Source organism: Elgaria multicarinata, chromosome 1 (genome assembly GCF_023053635.1).
Source record: "Elgaria multicarinata webbii isolate HBS135686 ecotype San Diego chromosome 1, rElgMul1.1.pri, whole genome shotgun sequence".
Lineage (NCBI taxonomy): Eukaryota > Metazoa > Chordata > Lepidosauria > Squamata > Anguidae > Elgaria > Elgaria multicarinata.
Window position 1 is genome coordinate 33,793,431 of NC_086171.1, and position 20,734 is coordinate 33,814,164.

The following is a 20,734-nucleotide window of genomic DNA, read 5'->3' on the forward strand; positions in this document are numbered from 1 at the left end:
TCATAAGAACATAAGAAGAGCCCTGATGCTAGATCAGACCAAGGGTCCATCTAGTCCAGCACTCTGTTCACACAGTGGCCAACCAACCATCGGCCAGGGACCAACAAAGCAGGACATGGTGCAACAGCACCCTTCCACCCATGTTCCCCAGCAACTGGTGCACACAGGCTTATTGCCTCGGATACTGGAGGTAGCACACAACCGTCAGGGCTAGTAGCCATTCATAGCCTTCTCCTCCAGGAATTTATCCAACCCACTTTTAAAGCCATCCAAATTGGTGGCCTTCACTACATCTTGTGGTAGTGAGTATTTTAAATTCCCTTCCCCTCTGAAAGCAGGGGAGGAATTAGTTGTGCTAACTACAGGCTAGTGTAACTGATTGGCCCACATTGGTCCTGTCTCAGGAATACAGAGCAGCTTTGGATCCAGTGGACCCTACTCTGGTTCATCCTCACTCCTAGAGTACTCCATTTTGGGGCCTTATGCCAACTATACCGATGGGAACACAGCTGGTGGCACCTTTCCATGCACTGATCTCTCAGTAGATGGAGCCGGAGCTTCTGCAGCAAAAGAACTCCCCCGCCTCACTGGCAGAAGGGCAGCTCCGCCATATCCTAACCTCCACCAACAGACAACATCAGGGGCTTAGGATTGCATTCATTTTGCCAACCCTTTGTATTTCTGGGCATATGCTTAATTTTCAAGTATAGAAGCTGTGTTTTTTTCTTAGAGCCAGTTGTTAAGAAGTATGGTTTGACCTACATGGATGTGCATATTACAGAAACGTAAACACAGCACATACATGAAGGATTTAAGGTGGATTCCTGCACTGAGCAGGGGGTTGGACTCAATGGCCTTATAGGCCCCTTCCAACTCTACTATTCTATGATTCTATGATCTTTTGGCACTGAACTCCAGGCCCTTAGGAAAACCTAATACCCCCAAAACCTGAGAGAGGCAGAGACCACAATGAGGATTTTGAAAGCAATTCTTTGTCTTATTAAAGAAGAATTTAAAATGCGTTAAAACCACACATCAGGGGAGTTAGACTCATACGTTAACAGTGAGAAGGTTAAAGATAACAAGCGTTTAAAGTCAGTAGTGAAGCTAGGTGCACTGGGATGCATAGAAAGTCAGCTGTGTGTGTGTTCAAAAGAGAAGAGTTTTCTAGCAAGGTTTGCGTGTTTGTGTGTGTGTTTAAAAATAAGGTGATAAAAGTAGGGCATCTCAGAGAGCACAGTTTTAACTCTTAGCGAAGAGTGTGTGTGTGTGTGTGTGTGTGTGTCCTGGTTCGCATCATCACCTCAGCCCACCATGGGTTATTAGCTACAATGGATTGTGGTGCCTGTGGGCACAGGTTGCTTGTCCAAGCCCCACCACCACAGCTTCTCACTGCATTTCTCGATTCTCACTGAAGGTGGGTTGTTGGGGTGGCAAACAAGCCACCCAGAACCCATGGGCTCTTTTAGGGTTGCAGCTGACTTGTAAACCATTCCACCCTTGTTGTGTTCACCAGTAACGAGAAGCCATGGTGTATCCCTGCCACATCTTGAATATTCAAAATGGCAGCCACCACATCGAGGAACCCCACTGGGAAATTTATCCATGGTGGTTTCTCATTACGTGTGAACTGGGCCTCTGTGTGTGTGTGTGTGTGTGTGTGTGTGTGTGTGTGTGTGATTACAGGAAAGGGGAAAGAGGGTGGGGGGAGGAGAGAAACATAAAGAAGTTTCAGATGGGGATAATCTGAATGGGGGATTGTCAGAGAATTTTAGAGGAGGGGCTAGAAGAATTGCAGGAGTTTGAAATGGAGTGGGATATTAAGAAAAAGGGAGGAAAAGAAAATAATTGGAGAATGGATCACTTAGAAGAAAAAACAGAAGATAATGCAAAGATTTACCTCTCTGCAAAGATTTACTTCTGACTGGTGAAGTGATGGGGAGCTCTATCTCTGGAAGTGATGGGGAGCTCTATCTCTGGAAAAGACAAAGAGAAGGAAGGAGGGAAGATGTCTCTTCCAGGTAGAAAACGTGAGGTTTCTTCTTGGATGGAAGGAATCCTCTTCCCATCTTTCTCTGTAAAATCCATGCATTTGGGGTTGCTCTTTTTATTCCTCCTCTCAGGATTTAGTAATCAAAATAAAACAAATCAAGTTCTTCATCCAAGATTGCTCATCAGATGTTGGAAAATAGATTTTCATGTGTCAGATATTAAGGGAAGCAGGAAGACAATGAGCTCCCTTTTCCTTCCGTGATGTGAGGAAAGAGTGGGAGTTGCTGAGTATATATATATATAGCATAAATATCTCTGGCTATCACAGGTCCAAGTGAGCAAGACAGCCAGGGGGATAAGAAAGTTCATGTAGGCATATCGGTTTACACAATATTGGGTTCTTAGGGTCTCACAGCTTTAAAAGGTGTTGAATTCTTAATTTCCCCTCCTATTTAGCTTAAACCAAAAGGTTAGAAATCAGCATAAAATATTTCATGGTAGTGGGCTTCTGTGGTTGTCCTCCTGAGGCAAGATCTGAAATGTTCAAGTGTTAACACCAAGGAATTAAGGCAAACACAATGCAATGGGTGGCCAGAAAGTTGTTTGCAAGAGGTCCGTAGCTTCAATTGGGCCATACAAGGCCTCAATATCCTTCTCTTCTAGTCTCCTTCCAGATACATGTCCCTTCCTTGTGACATGAGCCAAATGCATGCTCTTGAAATTCTTTTTAATTGAAGGGGGGCTTTTTAAGGGACAATTCCCAGTCAAACCGTATTTTTCTTTCTGCTTACCCCACCTCACCCACTACTGCTCAGATGCTGTTTATTTCATCCTGGCTTTCTTCTTCCTCAGTGATCCCAGGCAATCAGGAATCAAATACAGAATTCAGTGACATTATGGCTCACATAGGCAATCAGATTTGACTGCTTGATCACATGTACTTTGCTCTCAGTTTAAATGGAGACAGGAGAGAATAACCTTCTTACCAAGGCAATCAGAACCCCTTAGCAATAGGATTGCTCCCTCTCTAGTTTCAAAAATGTTTTATTTCAACATGGCAAGATAAGGAGCAATGTATATGAATTCCATTGGTTTCAATACATCCATGTTCTCATACAACTGGTCTTGCATAACTGCATGTGATGAGAGTTGGCTAGGAAGCGTTGTCTCAGTTGCCTTGGCAGAGAACTTTCATTCTTCTCCCTCCCCCTGAAAATATTTTTGAGTGCCCACCCCCTGAGATCACCAAAATTGGGCATGGAAAGACGTCTGAGGAACTCACACCCTTTTGGCCTTGCTGCAATTTTGGCCTTGCTGCTTTTACTTACGCTGCTGTCTTGTTTTATGACTCTCCTCAACAGAGTTAAATTATGTTTTCAACCATCTTGACTATTTCTTTTTAATCTAGAAGGGTGTTGTAAAACTTTTAAACTTCAACTAGTGCAAAATATGGCAGCCAGGTTGGTCACCGGTACATATAGGGGTGACCATATTACACCAGCTTTAAAATCACTACACTGGCTGCCAATTAGTTTCCGGGCGAAGTATAAAGTGTTGGTTGTTACCTTTAAAACCTTACATGGTTTGGGTCCAAGGTTACCTGTGGGATCACCTTCTCCCATACAATCCGTCCCGCACACTCAGGTCCTCTGGGAAGAATTTACTTCAGCCAGCAAAAACTAGATTGACAACTGTTACCCAGAGGACCTTCTCTTCTGCCGCTCCCAGACTGTGGAATGGCCTGCTAGGAGAGATTCGCCAGTTTAACAGTCTTTCTGAATTTAAAAAAGCTATAAAGACCGATCTCTTCCGGCAGGCCTACCCAGTTGAATTTTAAGAAGTCTGGCTGTTATTTTAACAATGTATTGGTTCTATACGTCTTAATCAGTTTTATGTATTTTATAATATTTTTGTATTCTGTGTTGTTCCCCGCCTCGATCCGGAGGGAGAGGCGGGTAAGAAATATTTATTATTATTATTATTATTATTATTATTATTATTATTATTATTAAATATGAATAATATTTGAAATTGAAGTGTTCTCTTAGTATGGCAAAATGCTTCTGCCACAAATTGTGGCAAATAGGGAAAAACATAACCTGGTATTGACAGCTCCTCTAAAACATTGCAATTGTTCAGTTTCCTTCTGTGAATAATGCCAGTATTCCTTTCCTTATAACCCCATGCTGACCCAAGCAAACATGCCACTTGCCTCTCTGATCATGGCCAATGCAACTGTAAATGTCGGCTGTTTTTATTAGCAACAAAATGTGCCTCAAAGTGAGGTCCTCCACTGAAGAATCTGTGTCAACGTCTTACCCCTGAAACGTAGAGTAGAATTGTATCACTTTTTTGTTTTTGCTATTTTTAGATACCTCGTCTGGTTCAGAAGATGAAGGCTCTGTACAGGGCGATTCACAGGGAACTCCAACCTCAAGCCAAGGGAGTATAAATATGGAACACTGGATCAGCCAGGCCATCCATGGCTCTACCACATCTACAACTTCCTCATCTTCGACGCAAAGTGGTGGCAGTGGTGCCGCGCATAGGCTAGCTGATGTAATGGCGCAAACGCATATAGGTGTGTATGCTTCCTTTTAAATCATTATCATGATCATAATATTAACAATTTTCTGCCCACATGGCTTCCTAGAGAAATGTAGAATCACTTAATTTTTTTTAACCCCCCCCAAAAAAAGAATAAACACAAAAACCAATGATAAAACATTCTTTAAAACAGGCCAAAACAATTTAAAAGCCAAAATTGCCAGGGAAAATAGTACAGTTTTCACTGTTCTAAAACCCAACAGAGATGAAGCCAGTGGAGGCTGATGGCTCTGATTCTGGTGGGGCTGTAGATCCATTCTTGGTTTCAGTCAGAACCATCCAGAACTTTATAGGAATTAGCCAGGGTGCTGACCCATTTTGGGGATGGTGTTCAGCACCTTGGATAGATCCTTTAGAGTTCTGGGTGGTTCTGACTGAAACCCAGAATGGATTCACAGCTTCACCAAATTCAGAGCCATCCGCCTTCACTGGATGGAGCTGACCTGACTTCCCTTGGAAGGGAGTTCCAGAGTCGGGGTGCTGCTACAGAAAAGGCCCTGTCTCATGTACCCTATCTTGGTGGGACATACAATAGGGACTCTAATGAAGATTGCAAAGGCTCATATAGGAGAAGGTGATGTTTCAAATATCCTGGCCTCAGGCTATTTAGGGGTTTTATTTATTTATTGTTTAATTTATTTGCCTTGTGTTATATGACCCATGTTTTGTGAACCTCATAACACTCTTGTTTTCTTTGAAAGATTATCTTGCATTTATTTAAATGTTTGAAAGTCATTCAGGTTGGAGTTTGTGTACACAGTATATGGCTCTCCGGTTCTTCTTTTCTTTCTTTTCATATTTTTAAGATTTCTTTGGGTGCTATTAATTGGATCATATGCTTTCAAAATGCAGAGGATGAGCAAAATAATAACTTTCCTAAGATCAAGCGAAGTTTAACGTGCTGTATGCAAGTTTTAAAATTACACAGATCTCTTCCTCAGACTGGATATTCTGGGTGAACATATGTTTCAAAGTGAGGGTGTGGTATTATGTATCTGTGTGCTGACTGAGGTATATTCAAGGCTGCAGTAGAAGTTGCTGAATGTTTGAAGCAAGATGCTGAATCAGAAGGTATAACAGACCATATAAACACTAGGCATATAGACCATGTGCTTGTGGTTGGACCTTGAGGACCCTGCAAAAAGTTAATTACTAATTCTGTGGGGATGTGTATGTGTGGACAGTCTGTTCAAACACCCCAATGAATCTACATAGGATGGGGGTTGGATCTCTTCCCCCTTGCCCCAGGCATGTCCACTGTACACAGGTGGCCATATGAACAGAGCTAGGATCACAGCCTGATCCACACCTGGTTTCGTTAGAGGCAAGACCCATTGATTCCTATGAGATTTACTTCCAAGTAAACATTCCAGCCTAAGTGAGTTTACTTGGTAGCAAGTTTGGCTTTGTTAAAAGGGTTTGTTCCTTAAGTCCTAAAACGATGTGAGTTTAAGCATGAGTTTCTGCAATCTGAAGAATATTGATGATATTTTAAAATTGTCTGTGGCTGTTTAGAAATATGGACTACAGCTAAGTAAGCGCTCCAAGCATTGCAGCATTAATTAGGGTAGAGCTTGGCGTTGTGTTAAGGCCTCAAAGCACACAGAGCCTTGCTGGGACAAAGAAGCAATGGAGGTGTTCCTTGTGAATAAAACCTACAGAAGGCTGTATTTTCCTCTAGCCCTGATGGAACTCGCAAATTTCTAGTAAAATGTAAGAGATGGATAGAACGGGAGGTTAATTCAGAAAACACAGAAGGTGTAAAGTCAGTATAAGCCAAACTGGATGGTACTTCATAGCACCTGGAGTGTTGCAGGTTGAACCTCTGTAAACAGAGTTGCATCTCTGAAGGTGCTTTCCTGTGCATGTTTAGACAGGAAAAAAGACCTAAACGCCCAGCCATGCTGGCTGGGGAATACTGTGAATTGTAGGCCTTATTTCCGTCTAAACTTGCATAGGATTGCACCCTAAGGTGGTATGAAGTCTGGAAGTCTTCCCCCCCCCCTTTCCCCCTTTTGTCACCTTCAAGTTGTTCTACTAGTTTGATACCTAAATCTGTCCCTTCAGAAGCAATAAACCTGAGAGCCTATGCATGTTTATTTGAGAGCAAGCTCCACCGGTTTAGTTCTGAATGAATATGGGTCATTATAAGATCTGGTTTGGCATGTTTGCTTGGAAGTAAATTCCAGGGATTTTTAATGAAATTTGCTTCTGAGGTGAGAGCTTTGATCTGTCTTTTTCTATGAGAAGATCTCGAAGTGCTTTTTCTTCTGCTGCCCCTTATGCCTGGAACGCTCTTCCAGAACATTTGAGAACTACAAGTTCAACCGCAGCTTTTAAAGCTCAGCTAAAAACTTTTCTTTTTCCTAAAGCTTTTAAAACTTGATTTTGTTCTGACTTTATACTGTTAGTTTTACCCTACCCAGTGCCTGTTTACCCTACCCTGTGCCTGTTTGCTTTCTCTTCCCCTCCTTATTGTTTTATTATGGTTTTATTAGAATGTAAGCCTATGCTGCAGGGTCTCGCTATTTACTGTTTTACTCTGTACAGCACCATGTACATTGATGGTGCTATATAAATAAATAAATAAAAATAATAATAATGCTTTATCCTTAAGGCCGTTTGACGTGGTGGCTGTGTTCAGACAACACGATAAGTCAACAGTGGGGTTATAATCAACTCGACAGTTGTGTATCTAGGGAGTACTCTCTACATAACATAATAATCAACTGTGTTGTGGATTAGGATCAGCGTTGAGTTGACTATAGTCCACACTGAGTTGACTCACTCATCCCCCAGCCTCTCTCCCCCCATAGTCCTCCTGCTAATATCCCATCAGCCATTGCTGGCAAAAAGCTATCCTGCCAGCTGGACTAGAGTGGCAGCCACCGTTTTGACCGCTCTTGCCTTGTGACTCTGTGGCTGACGAAATAACCAACAGTGGCCAAGGAAATAACCAACAATGCCCTCCACGCAACACAATAGCCAATGGTGATTCAAGTAGCCAACTCTGCACAGCATTGGTTATTTGCGTTGGTTATTTCAGCCAAATAACCAAGCATTAGTTAAAACTCTCCCTCCATACAACATGATAACCTATGGTGGGTTAAATAACCAACTGTCAACTATTTAAACCACCTTTGGTTATCATGTTTTCTGAATTTAGATGGTGTATACTGAAAAAGTACACATGCACTGTGCAGGTGAAACGAGAGTCATGATTTATCCTTCTAACTTGATTATTGCCCCTGTAAATGATGATGATGATGAACAAGAATATCTACTTATAAAGAACCAAGATAGATAAGGAGGTAGTTTTCCTGAATTTTCTAGAAGTGATATGGTGAGGAATATAGGAAAATGTAGAATTGCTACTGTTATGCCTGAGGTTTAATGCAGTGGTATAAAATAAGAAGCTGGAAACCAAAATCATATTTGTACTCTTTCCTAGTTCGAAGTATTTCCTTTTGTGGCCTTTTAAAAAGTCCTTGGTTATCTTGCAGCCGCCGCCTCCCTTGAACCTCCTACAGTATTAAGTCTGTTCTCTTGCCCGGCTTCTCTTGCCCCAGCCTTACGTGATTTTTTGCTGTCCTTTGGATGTACCTCACAACCTCCTTTGTCAACACTCATCTCGGTTTGTGCATTCGGAACGGATTTAGGAAACCTCCTGGGTTCTCAACCAGTTAAGTCTCCTGATTTGGAACGCCTCTGTGACTTCCTCTTGAAATACAGGAGGAATTTATGACTTGAATTAGATTTTATCCAGATTCTGAAAGGTTGCATTAGTCACAAAATCTGAATGTTGTTTTTAAATATATCTGTATAAAAATAATGTGGCCTGTTGTTAATTTTAGATTTGGCAGAGTACGTCTTAGTTATAAATGCTGTAGGAGTTTTATTTGGGGGGGGGAGTGGGGGGGGCGAGGAAGGGAGGCCAATGTTGTAATGTTACTATTAAGAGACTGAGGGATTTTTTAAATTATTTTTTTAGAATCCCCTAAAGAACAGGCTCTATAGAATGCGAGACCCTGGGACAGGTTTTGGGCTCCTTTGCACCCTGAATAAAGAACACTGGATGTGACCAGAACCTATTCACATATATCCGTGCATTATTATTATTATCTTTCTCCTGCAAGGCTGAATTTATAGCATACACAGGCTGCATAGGTGTGATTTGTGGAATATGAGCTAAAACGCAAACTGGACATTTGTTCCTACAGTGGACTGCATGTACAGTCTTTCTACCTGAGGACTCACTATTAGGAGCCCTTGTGTGATACATTTCTATACCACCCAGTAGCCAAAACTCTCTGGGCAGTTGACAAAAATTAAATCAGTAAAATACCGTATTTCTTCGATTGTAAGGTGCCATCGATTGTAAGACGCACACTAATTTCAATTCCACCAACAGAAAAAAAGCTTTGATTCTAAGAATAATAATCGCACCCGCGATTCTAAGACGCACCCTGTTTTTAGAGATGTTAATATGGGGGGAAAAGTGCATCTTAGAATCGAAGAAATACGGTACAGCATGATAAAGCATAATATAAAACCTTACAACAACACATCTTAAAAAAGCAAAACTGAAGGCCTAAAAAGCCTGGGAAAATAAAAAAAAGGTCTTCACCTGGCCACAACAGGGGTGTTGCCACTGAAAAATCCCTCTTCCTAGTTGATAAATGGGCCCAATCCTAAAAGGATTAAAGCCCATAACTGTCAATTTAGCAGAAGTGTCAGGTTGGGGGAGGGAAGGAGGCGGGAGGGGCCTGGGGCTATGGCATAAGTAGTCCCCTCTGCTCCCTGCCCACCAGCACACCCCTTTCCCTTCCCTCCAGGTTTGCATTTGCGACCACAGAGGCACAGGGAGGTTGGACTCCTGAATCCAAAGTATCCCATCCCCACCCCAGACTATGTCCAGGGGCCATAGGATTGCTATTTAAGATAGCAAGAAGCAACAGGCCAAGAAAATGACAAGAAAGCCCAGGAATTAAAGATATCTAGCAGAACCACCCAGAATTCATGCTAGAAGCCTTCCTGAGCGAAGAAGAAGGAGGAGAAGGAGAAGGGCTTTCAAGAGGTGGGGTGACATATGGGTCTCCCAAGGCAGACATTTTCAAAGAATGGATGCCACAACTGAGAAAGTGTTCCCATTAATTGTGACTTGCATGTTGGGAGGACATGCAAGAAGGTTTCTACTCATGAGCTTAGAAACACAGGATGCTGTCTTCTACCAAGTCAGAGCACTGGATCACCTTGCTCAGTATTGTCTGCACCAGTGGTTTTCAACTGGTCCATACCAGAGACCCACCTGGGACTCCCTACCTGCAACGTGGTACCCAATTTCACAATTGCCCATGATGGTGGCAACAGTCTTGCATGACCCACTTTTGGGTCGCAGCCCAATGATTGAAGATCACTGGTCTATCTTGAGGATCATACTACGTATTACATTAAGGGCACAATTCATTTAGATTTTAAAAAAGTCCTACAACCCAAGCATTCCCAAGCTGGGGCATACTGGGGTTGTAGGACTTTTTTCAGTCTAAACAAACATAGGATTGCACCCTTAATTGCATAGACTGTAGCTTAGGCTTCTTTATTGTTTTTAACTCTAGGGTTAGTGTGTGTGACCCTAATCTAGATTGGGCCATCACTCACCTGAAAGGAGAAGTAAACAGCTCCATACCCCCCATTTGCTTCCTGAACCCCACCTTCCAAATTAAAAAAGGAAAAAGAAATTGACCCTAACCGAGACTTCTTCTTTTATTAACCCCCACATTGGGTGTGTGTGTGTAATAATCCTGCACATTTATCCCAGAGTAAAAATAAATGTGATATGCCTCAGCTGGACGCTCTGCAATTCACATAATGTGTAGTTTGACCATGACTGGCACCGGCTCTGTAGGGATTCGTACAGGGCTCTTTTCTAGCCTTCCATGGGGATGTGCGGCTTTTTCATGGAGAGCGTGCATTCTACGACTGAGTTATGGCTCTTCCCCCTTAGTTACCTGGTGGGATCATAGTGTACATGTGCACAGATCTTTTTGCAGAAGTTAAGGTCAATGCATGGATGCAGTGAGCATGAACCTGGTTTTCTCCCAACCTACTCCACTCTGCTACCCCATATGGATGCAAAATGCTTGGAATCTTTTCCACCAGCATAATGTGTGGACTGGCCCTTTTGTTGTTTTGTAGGAAGGAGTCAAGTCACCAGTTGCTATTAAAAATAAAATTTTAAAAAATCCAGGCTGTGGAAGGAATCCGACAAAGACCAGTTTGGTACCAGGCACGGCTGCAGCTTTGACATACGTTAAGTTATTTTAACTTCTTAATTAGATGGTAGACAGGTGTTCGAAGATGACCTTTCTCAGCAGGATGGGAATGCAAGACAGTGCCCTCAAGTGCTTGTTAGCAGGTCAGGATTGTGAGTGAGACAAATTCAAGTTTCTCTCTTGGAACATAAAAATCATGCAAGCCTTACCTATTAGAACACACAGAGACACAACCCAGGTGATTTAAATAGTTCAAGTATAGTATATACGATCTTCTTATAAAGGGGAGTAATCCCTGCAGGCCGGTTTTCTTCCCCATGAGATAGGATTTTAAAGAAAAGCAACCCACTAGTGTATGTGTAATCGGAGTGTTTCATTACCCTGTGGCAATCCACACACATACCCCATTACACAGAAATAACAATGGTCTCTTGATGACAAAGAAATGCAAATTCCCATGTTTCCATTTGGGGAGCCCCCTCAGTAGGCTATTCAGGCTGTGAGAGATGCCTCATTATGACAAACCATTGCATCTGGAAGTGCTAATTATGATAAATATGAATTTTTAAAGGGCAACGCACAACACCTCTGGCTGTGAAGCATAGAAAAAAGAAACACATCCTCCATTCTGAACTCAAGGGGGATCTGACCTTCACAGTCCAGTGTAGAATCTCTTTCACTTGTACAGATGCTAAATCAGCTCCAGCGGGAAGTATTGGGACCAGTGGGGGAGAGACTGTAACATGAAATATGACCAGGTTTCAGAATACCCATAATTTTGTGCAAGGTTGTCTAGACTTAAGGGGATGACCAAGGGTAGCTTATCATTTGGGTATTGCTAACAATACTTTGTATAGTGCTTTTCAAGTGTTCAGAAGCAGGACCTCTGTAAGATGGGCCTTGTTACCTTCCCACCCCTTATTGCAAATTGGGATTAAGGATGAGAGCTAATGGCTTGCCTATGGCTTCCTAGCTGAGGTGAGATTTGAATTTGGAAATGTGTTCACTTCTGAATTAGGGAACTTTTTTTAAACAACAGAGTTGTCTTTAGAGAGTCCTGTTTTGGAAAATGTAATTCTTCGCCTCACATATGCTCAGTGAGACGGCTCACACATGTGGGGACCCTTGTTCAAATAAACATGCTTTCCCTCCTTCCAAGTAAGCACAGGATATCCCAGTTTAAGTGTTACTTTCTGTGTGCAGTGACAAAGGAGCACTCAAGTCCTAGAGGTCCTCACGATCTGAATGCATGTAGAAGAGAAGGAGACAAAATATTGTCAGAAACTGTCAGACACATATTGATTCTGGGTTAGATAGACTGCACAATCCTAATCCATGTTGACTCAGAAGTAAGTCCAACTGAGTTCAATTGGATATGCTCCCAGTTAAGTGGGATGTTAACCCTCATTGATATTCATTGATAATGAAGAGAGGCAATGTGTTGCAATGGCTAGAGTCTTAGACTGGAACTCAGGAGACCCAGGTTCTAGTCCCCACACTTTAGGCCAGTCACAGAGTCTCAGCACAACCTACCTCACAGGGTTGTTGTTGTGAGGATAAAATCATAGGATTGTAGAGTTGGAAGGGGCCTATAAGGCCATTGAGTCCAACCCCGTGCTCAATGCAGAAATCCACCTCAAAGCATCCCTGACAGATGGCCTCTAGTGTGGGAAAGCCCACAACCTCCCTAGGTAACTGGTTCCATTGTCGTTCTGCTCTAACAGTCAGGACGTTTTTCCTGATGTCCAGCTGGAATCTGGCTTCCCGTAACTTGAGCCCATTATTCCGTGTCCTGCACTTTGAGATGATCGAGAAGAGATCCTGGCCCTCCTCTGTATGACAATCTTTCAAGTATTTGAAGAGGGCTATCACGTCTCCTCCTCCTCCATGTAGTACAGAGAGATTAATTCAGCAACGGTAATGAATTTCCATTTGTAAGTTAACCTTTTAAATCCTTTGAGAGAGATGCATAATGTTCCAAACAGAACTTCAAGCAGAATTAGCAGCTAATTGTTTTATCGGAACAGGCTTGTCAAGTCCAACTTCCAAGCATAATAGTTTCATAAACTTCAGTAGGCTATTGGTCAAGGTATTACTGTGGTCTGGCACGTTTTCATCCTGTACAAAGAAGGTAGCACTAGTAGGGACAGAGTTATACCAAGCAGGATAAAACTTCAGACCATAGTTTTAACTGCCTTTGGACAGGATTGTTCAATAAGCACATTACTTCATCCTATTGCTCCCATTGCTCAGTTACAGCATACCACATTGGCAATGTGTATATTCCCCAGCCATTATTCCTGGGCAATGCTCAATTTATACAGATCATTCTGAAGACTAATAATAACGTTTGTTGCATTGATTTAAAGAATGCAGCCTGATCATAGATACCGGGTGCGATCCAATACATTGAAATTGGAGCCAATTAATGGTCATTATAGAATGAAGATGATAATGCTTTTGGAAATTGGTTGGTGGCTAATGACAAAACAACATACTGGAAGTGGTACTACATGCAGAAGAAAGTATTTGATGGTCAACCTTAATGCTTTAGACTGTATCCTTTTGAACCTGTTACCTTAAAGAAGCCAAATTTAGACTGAGTGCAAGTCTTTGTTTAGCAACTTGAACTCAAAACGGGAATTCCTTGTGCATGGCAGTGTTTATTTTTGGTAATGGAAAGCTGGCGGTAGGACATTCTGCCCAGAATTTTATCACAGGCTTATAGAGCTGGCAAGATTCCAGAGCACCTTTTGGCTGGCTCATAGAAGTTGACTGGATTTTTTTTTTTAAGTGACAAAATGTATGAATTATATAACACCATTGAAGGAACTCCGAAGCTCCAGAGGAAGTTTATCCTATAAAGTCAAGTTACATATGTTTAGACAACATATAGTCTTCCTGGTTTTCTAATATTAATATTGGAATATGTGATACAGTCTTTTGGATGCACCTATTGGATGCACGAAGAGGAAGAGGAATACTTTGTTTTGAAAAGCTAGTCCAAGGTTTTATTTAGTATTATATGCTTTTTATCCCACTCTTCCTCCAAGGACCTCAAGAGAGTGCATTTCCTCCTTCCCCATCCATGTTATTCTCACAACAACCCTGTGAGGTAGGGTAAGCTGAGAGTATGATTAACCCATGATTGCTTTGTGATCTTTGCAGGCAAGTGGGGACTTTGTCACTTTGTCCACTGCACTACTCAGTTAACGCTGCAGGAGCCCTGCCCTCTTTTGTATCTGGCCACTCTAGAGGGCAGGGCTCCTGCAGCTTTAACTGTTGTGATGAAGAGGCAATTTCACCAGGTGCTGCATGCATACAAATGACACCTGCTGAAATTCCCTTTTCTATGCAACTGCTAAAGATACAGGAGCCCTGTCCTCTTTTTCATATGGTCTCCCTAGAAGTTTTCCTTATCTTGTGAACTGGAGCTATAAATGACTAACGCCAGTGCTGGTGTTTCAAGACTTGTGTAATATGTAATATGTGGCTAATACCATGCACTGATAAGCAGCCTAAATGCCTCTTGGTAATTTAGTCATTTGTCTTCATCCTTCTGCTTCCACCATTCAGGAATGAAGTGGAATGGGGGGCTGATTTGTGTCCAAACAGGAACTGGATATCATTTGAGTATTTTATTTTATTTTTGCAGTGAATTGCAACTTGTATTCTGCTAGTCAAATGTATGCAGCTTGGTTTGGTCCAGTGGCAGAAATGTCTGTATTCCTTGTTGGAGAGCAGCTGTTGAACTTGTGGGCTTACAGTGTGAATTTATTGAAAGGGACAGGAATATGGGGCAATGCAAATGAATTTGCTTGTGAGGGAAGGAGGCACTTTGAAGTCCTACAGCTGTCACTGTTCCTATATTTACCGCCAGCATATGTTGATCAGAGTCATTTTCATCTGAAATAACATAATTTTACTTAATGGGCTCGTTGAGCTCTTATTGCAAGAATATGCATCCTCAGCATAGCTTGGAATCTACTATCTCTCTAAATGACTTTTTTTTAAAGGGTCTATAATGTCATCTTTACGCCCAGTTTCAATGACAGATGCAGTATGCAAAGTGCATTCACTCACATGGATACATTTTTCGCGTGGCAGTTAACAGGTGCAGATTTTTGATATTCCTGCTGTTATGTAAGAAGAAGGTTGACCGTTGGGATGGGTCATAGTTCAGAAGGAGGGATGGGTAGCAATCATTCTTCTTACTGTATCACAGCCAGTTGTGGGACTGGGCCAGTTGGCTAATTCCATTGTTGCCTCCTAGCTTTGTGCCCAAATGTTCTTCAGTCATGGCTGCAGGCGAAAATATCTCTTGTTCGTCTTACAATGGATTGGAAGAATGCAAGGTAATTCTGTATGGCTTATCATCCTGTAGAAGCGTAGACAGAATCAGCAGACAGAGGAAAGCAAGGGTCAGTTTGGCTGCACAAATGATGGGTTGTCATTGTACAGAAATAGCTGAACGGGGTTGTAGGAAAATATTTTAAGTATCTCATGCAGTCATTCCATTAATGCATGGTTTCAAATGCTCCACGGGTCGGACTACCTTTTTTCTACAGATTGCCCTTAAATTGAGAAGTTAATTTTAAACCAGTATATTAAATTCAGAAATCTGCTTCTCTCAGAAATAACCTCAAGTAAATGTACCCCTTCATAATGCAAAGTATAATTGCAGGCTATTACTTAGGTCACTTCCACCGCTAGACATTATCTCCAAAATTGACATCATTGGGTCGGTTGATTAACATGGAGCATCCGGACAACATCACCGCTAATCTGTTGCATCCCTCGTGTCTTTGTAAAGACTTGTTAAGTCTTTTTCTGACATTAAATGCAGTTGCAGCAAGAAGCTGTTCAGTATGGCCTGGCAAAATGTTGATGAGTCACCTGGTGAAAGAGTGGCTCATGGGCCAATTGGTGACGAGGCTCATTCATGGTCCTTCAAACTGGGGTTATCAACCCAGGGGTCAAATTCAAGTCCAGAGAAGCTCTCTGGGGTTGCATTTCAGTAGTGAGCCAGGCAAAAGGGATGGGGCTGAAGACACCTGCCTATGTCAGCTTAAAGCTCTCAGTGCCAGTAACTAAGGCAGAGGAGAGGCATTTCAACCTTTTAGAATGGGGGGAAACTGTGCAAAATCCGGGAAGTGGCGCAACAATCAGTGATCGGGAGAAAGTGGGTGGAGCCACGGGAAGGGGCGTGATCGTCTGGGGAACCTTGGATTTGGCTCCCTGGTGGGGAAGATTTGGCCCAGGGGCCAGAGGTTCAACACCCCTGCTCCAAACCATGATTCAGTTGGAAGTGTTGCATGTGAGCCAACCCATTGAAATGATGCCCCAGGAAGGCAATACACATGAAGCTTGATTTGGAGAAGAATAATGGGTATTGGAAAGGGTCCTTCTGTTAACTCTTTGCGAGCTAGATGACTCTGTTGATCCTCTCGTCTCCTGATCAAAGGCCACAGCCTTAAATGCACTTTCTAGGAAGTAAGTCCCTTTTGAACTGACTGGGACTTAACAACTGAGTAAACATACTTATTCTTTTGCCCACAAAAATTAGCATTGTAGAGAATACAGCACTCCATTAAATGTCATGCAGGATAATAATTCTGCTTCCAGCTGATTATGAAACAACAATGCTTCTGCAGTATTAAAAGGTCATGATATGGAAAGGACATTAGCCCCAAATCCTACTACTATTTAGGCACAAATGAGGGCCAAAATAAACATTACTACTACTAATATATTTATTTATTTGTTACCCCCCAATCCCTATGGATCAGATCTGTATCTATATTTACTTTAGAGTAGACACAGCGCTTCTGATTTGGATTGGGATCCTAGCATGGGGGATAAGTAGGGGGCGTTTAAGATCTGCATTGGGGCCATTGTGCTGACATTCAGTAAAAATGAGCAAAGGATGTAGCTGCTAGACACAGATTTGAAGGGAGTGATAGCTGTTTTGGCCCTCAGAACATCTCCAATTATAAGAAAGGGCATGTCATTCCTTGCCTCACAGACTTCTTATGGTTGTGATTTTTGGAAGACGGGTTTTAGATAGATAGAAGCATATTTAGATAGAAGTGGGCATCCATATACTCTCTTAGCATAGGGACCTAGGAAGCGGTTTTATACTGAATCAGACCATTGGTCCATCTAGTCCAGTATTGTTGACACTGACTGGCAGCGGTTCTCCAGGGGACAGGAATTTTTTCCTAGCCCTACCTATTGATACTGGGGATTGAACCTGGGACGTTCAGCTTGCAAAAGATGAGTTCGGCTACTGAGTTATGTCCCCCACCATTAGCAGGAAGTGATTAGGGTTAGGACTGACTTGCATCTTCATCATAATTTTTAAAATCTGTTTACACAAACACCCTGGGATAAATTGCACTGAATCAGTGGCTATGGTTTATTTATTTGTTTGTTTTTATTTATTACATTTCTGTACCACCAATCATCTCAAGCTCTCTGGGGGACAGCAGGGTGTTTTTCACAAAATAACCCCATTATTTAGTCTTTTAATCCAAATAACTTAATGTTGTAGTGGTAAATTTTGAAGCGAGGTGCACATCATGCATCTCCTAAAGCCACACCACCAAGGAGAGTGCAAAAACCAAGGCAGCTGGGTTGATCCTTATCAACAAACCAGCTCTAGTCATTTTCATCTCCAGCAGAAACAGGAGATGAAAAGCTAACGGGTCTTAATTAGGGTGACCATTTGAAAAGGAAGACAGGGCTCCTGTATCTTTAACAGTTGAACAGAAAAGTGAATTTCAGCAGGTGTCATTTGTGTGCATGCAGCACCTGGTGAAATTCCCTCTTCATCACAACAGTTAACGCTGCAGGAGCCCTGTCCTCTTTTGTATCTGGTCAAGAAGGCAGAGCTCCTGCAACTTTAACTGTGATGAATAGGGAATTTGAACAGGTGCTGCATGCATACAAATGACACCTGCTGAAATTCCATTTTCTAGACAACTTAAAAAATACAAGAGCGGTGTCCTCCTTTTCATATGGCCACCCTAAAGTCTTAATTGCCCATTCAAGACCAAACCACCCCAAGCTACTTTGCATTACAATAACGTACAATATATTGTTATTGGGGAAATTCATCCCCACCCCTCCCTAGCTACTGTGAGAATTGCAGCCAAGCTCAGAAGGAACAGGGGATTCTGAGGGGGGTGGGGATGACATCAGTGTCCCTGCTAATAAAAAAAGTGCTGGTGCTGCCTCCCTGTGAGCCATGATTCCACTACACCACTGCCATTATTGCTGATAAGGAAATCTGAGAAATCCCCAATATTCTGTTTCCCATGAGAAAAAGCACACAAGCACCCCCCCACCCAAAACCCTGGCGCCGGCCCCAACCCTCCTAAAGCAATAAAACTGAGAATAGCCAAAGGAATCACAATCAACTCTGCCCTGACTCCTCACCCCTCATGGCCTTTTGCTCCTCCTTCCTGAGTTCCATATCTGAAAACCTTGCATTCCTGACCCCAAACTGCATATCACTCGGACAGGAAGGGCTCATCCTTCCTTTGTCAAACATCATTGCTGTCTAATCTGTTCTGGCTGTTTTACCTTGCCTCTCCTTAGGAGAAAGGTGGGCAACTTGTGATCCTGGGACCTACTTCTAACCTGGCGCCCCTGACATACTTTCAAAAGCCTACATGTGATAGGGTAACATGCCCACTTTTGGTTCTGGCCCTACCCATGGCTGGCTTCAACCTTGCTCACCACCAACTTGCAGCCCCCCAACAGATAATACACCAGGAAACACGGCCCTCGACCAAAAAAAAAGATGGCTGCCCCCTGCCTTAAGGTGACTAACAAATCATAAGTTTCAAAAGCTGACAGCAAGTTTTGAGTGGGTTTGCCTTTCCTCTCCCCACCATCATCTGCTGTCAGGTAATCTCCTGTGTCACCAGCAATTCTGGTAAATGGAGAGCTTGCCGTGATTCGCTTGCCCCAGAGATGGTTTTGAGTGCTGCTTTGAGTGATGACATCTTGAAGCTTTGGGTGGTACAAAGCTCCACGTACCATTTAGAAAGCCCAGCCCTGCCGTTGTTGAACTCAACAGCAATTATTTCTGATGGTTTCCGTTTGGCTTAGGGGCATGGCACCAACCCCTCTTGATGGACGGCGCTTTTGATCACTTAGGCTTCTGAATAGAAAACTTGTTTAAGCCTGAGATGGTGTTGCTTCCTGCCTCCTGGAGCAATGCATGATTCAAAAAGACTGCGCAAGAGTGCAGTTGAAAAGTAACTGAGGGGGAAAAATAAATTGGGGAAGCATGGAGGTTACTGAGCTGTAAAAGGAGGGGATTAGCTTGTGAAATGTTCGGCAGCGTCACCAGGCTGGTCACCAAGTCGTGCTTGCTTCTGGAAATGCAGCCTACAAAACTACATCTTGCTTGGGGCCCACGCCAAACTACTACAGGCTGAGCACCTTTAGGAGAATTATAAAAGACTTTGTAAGTTGACCTAGTGCAGCCTTCCCCAACCTACTGCCCTCCAGTTGTTTGTACTACAATTGGCCAGCGTGTCTTGGAATTATGGGAGTTGTAGTCCAACATATATCTAGGGGGCACCAGACTGGGAGAGGCTGACCCTGTTCAGACGACATGCTAAGCCACAGTGGTTCAGCACTGTAAGCTAAACATTATGGCTTAGCGTGTTGTGTGAACCATTCCTAACCATGGTGGCTTCATAACCATGGTTTAAACATGCTCGCTAGCTATTTGTTCCAAAAGGGTTAGCGGCCTAACCATGGCTTAGTGCGTTGACTGAACAAGCCCACTGTCCTTGTTATATGGAAGTAAGTCCCACCGATTTTTGTGGAACTTTTCCCAAGATGTGTGTGTGCCTAGAATTTCAGCCATAGGCTGACACAATGTCCTACTTAATAGAATGTTAAAAGCAAAATGGGTCTTATGGCATCTTAAAGACCCAATCAATTTATTATGGTATAAGCTTTTGTGGACTAGAATCCATTCCATTAGATGCATGTTCAGCGCAGTGTGTGATTCTGAAGAGTTGACCTCCACCATCAACTCCCCAGGTACCTCCACCATCAGCATCCCTTAATTTTAGTCCTTTTTTTTTTTTTTTAATATCGCAAGCCGCCTTGGGAAGACCACAATTTTGAAAGGCGTCTAAAAAACATTTCCAAAAGCAGTTTTCCTTGTGACACAGACCTAGTTTGCACGTAATGGCAATCTAGAGTGCAGGTTGAGTATGGGTTGTTGAATTGTGGGTTGTTGTTGAATTGTGGGTTGTCATTACGTGCGAACCATGTGATATGGTTTTGCTATGGGCTGTTAACCAGTTCACAAATCAGCAACAAACCATTGTTTCCCCCCCCCCCCGGATTGCTCGTGGTTAACAACCATTCGTTAAGCCAGTAAACTGCTGTTTGGGTGTGGGGAATAAATTTAAACCCCCGTTGGGCTCACAAAACTAGTTTCATGGCCTTTGGAACAACATGGACATTATTTTATTTTACACTACATTAATGTTTTTATTTAAAGTTCTTCTTCAGTCCCTCCTCCCTAATTTACTTCAGACAAAGAAATATTTATTTATATTTATTTAAAATTATTTTTACGCCACCTTTTAAGGGTAGAACCTTCTGAAGGTGGTGAGAATTGTCTCAAAGCAAGTTAATATTAATTCCGAGATATTAATATATCAAAATATGGGTACCTAAATTTATGTTGAGTTTAATGTTCATCCTGCTTTTGATTCGAGGATGGAAAATTCATTCGTGTCTTTGTTTTTCATGGCTACAAACTAACATTTAGTGCAGATCTTGTATATAGGTTGAGTGCATAACTGCTCAGTGGTGACGGTGACACA

The 20,734-nt window shown here is 42.5% G+C and overlaps 1 protein-coding gene across 5 annotated transcripts in view; it reads left to right on the top strand.

The window, feature by feature from the left end:
* Positions 1–20,734, top strand: part of DIP2C (disco interacting protein 2 homolog C) — a 371,845-nt gene that overhangs the window by 249,451 nt on the left and 101,660 nt on the right. For all 5 annotated transcript variants that reach the window (XM_063125734.1, XM_063125751.1, XM_063125743.1 and 2 more), the window contains one exon: positions 4,364–4,573. In XM_063125734.1, the coding sequence (XP_062981804.1) occupies positions 4,364–4,573 (210 nt within the window). The remainder of the gene's footprint in view (positions 1–4,363; positions 4,574–20,734) is intronic.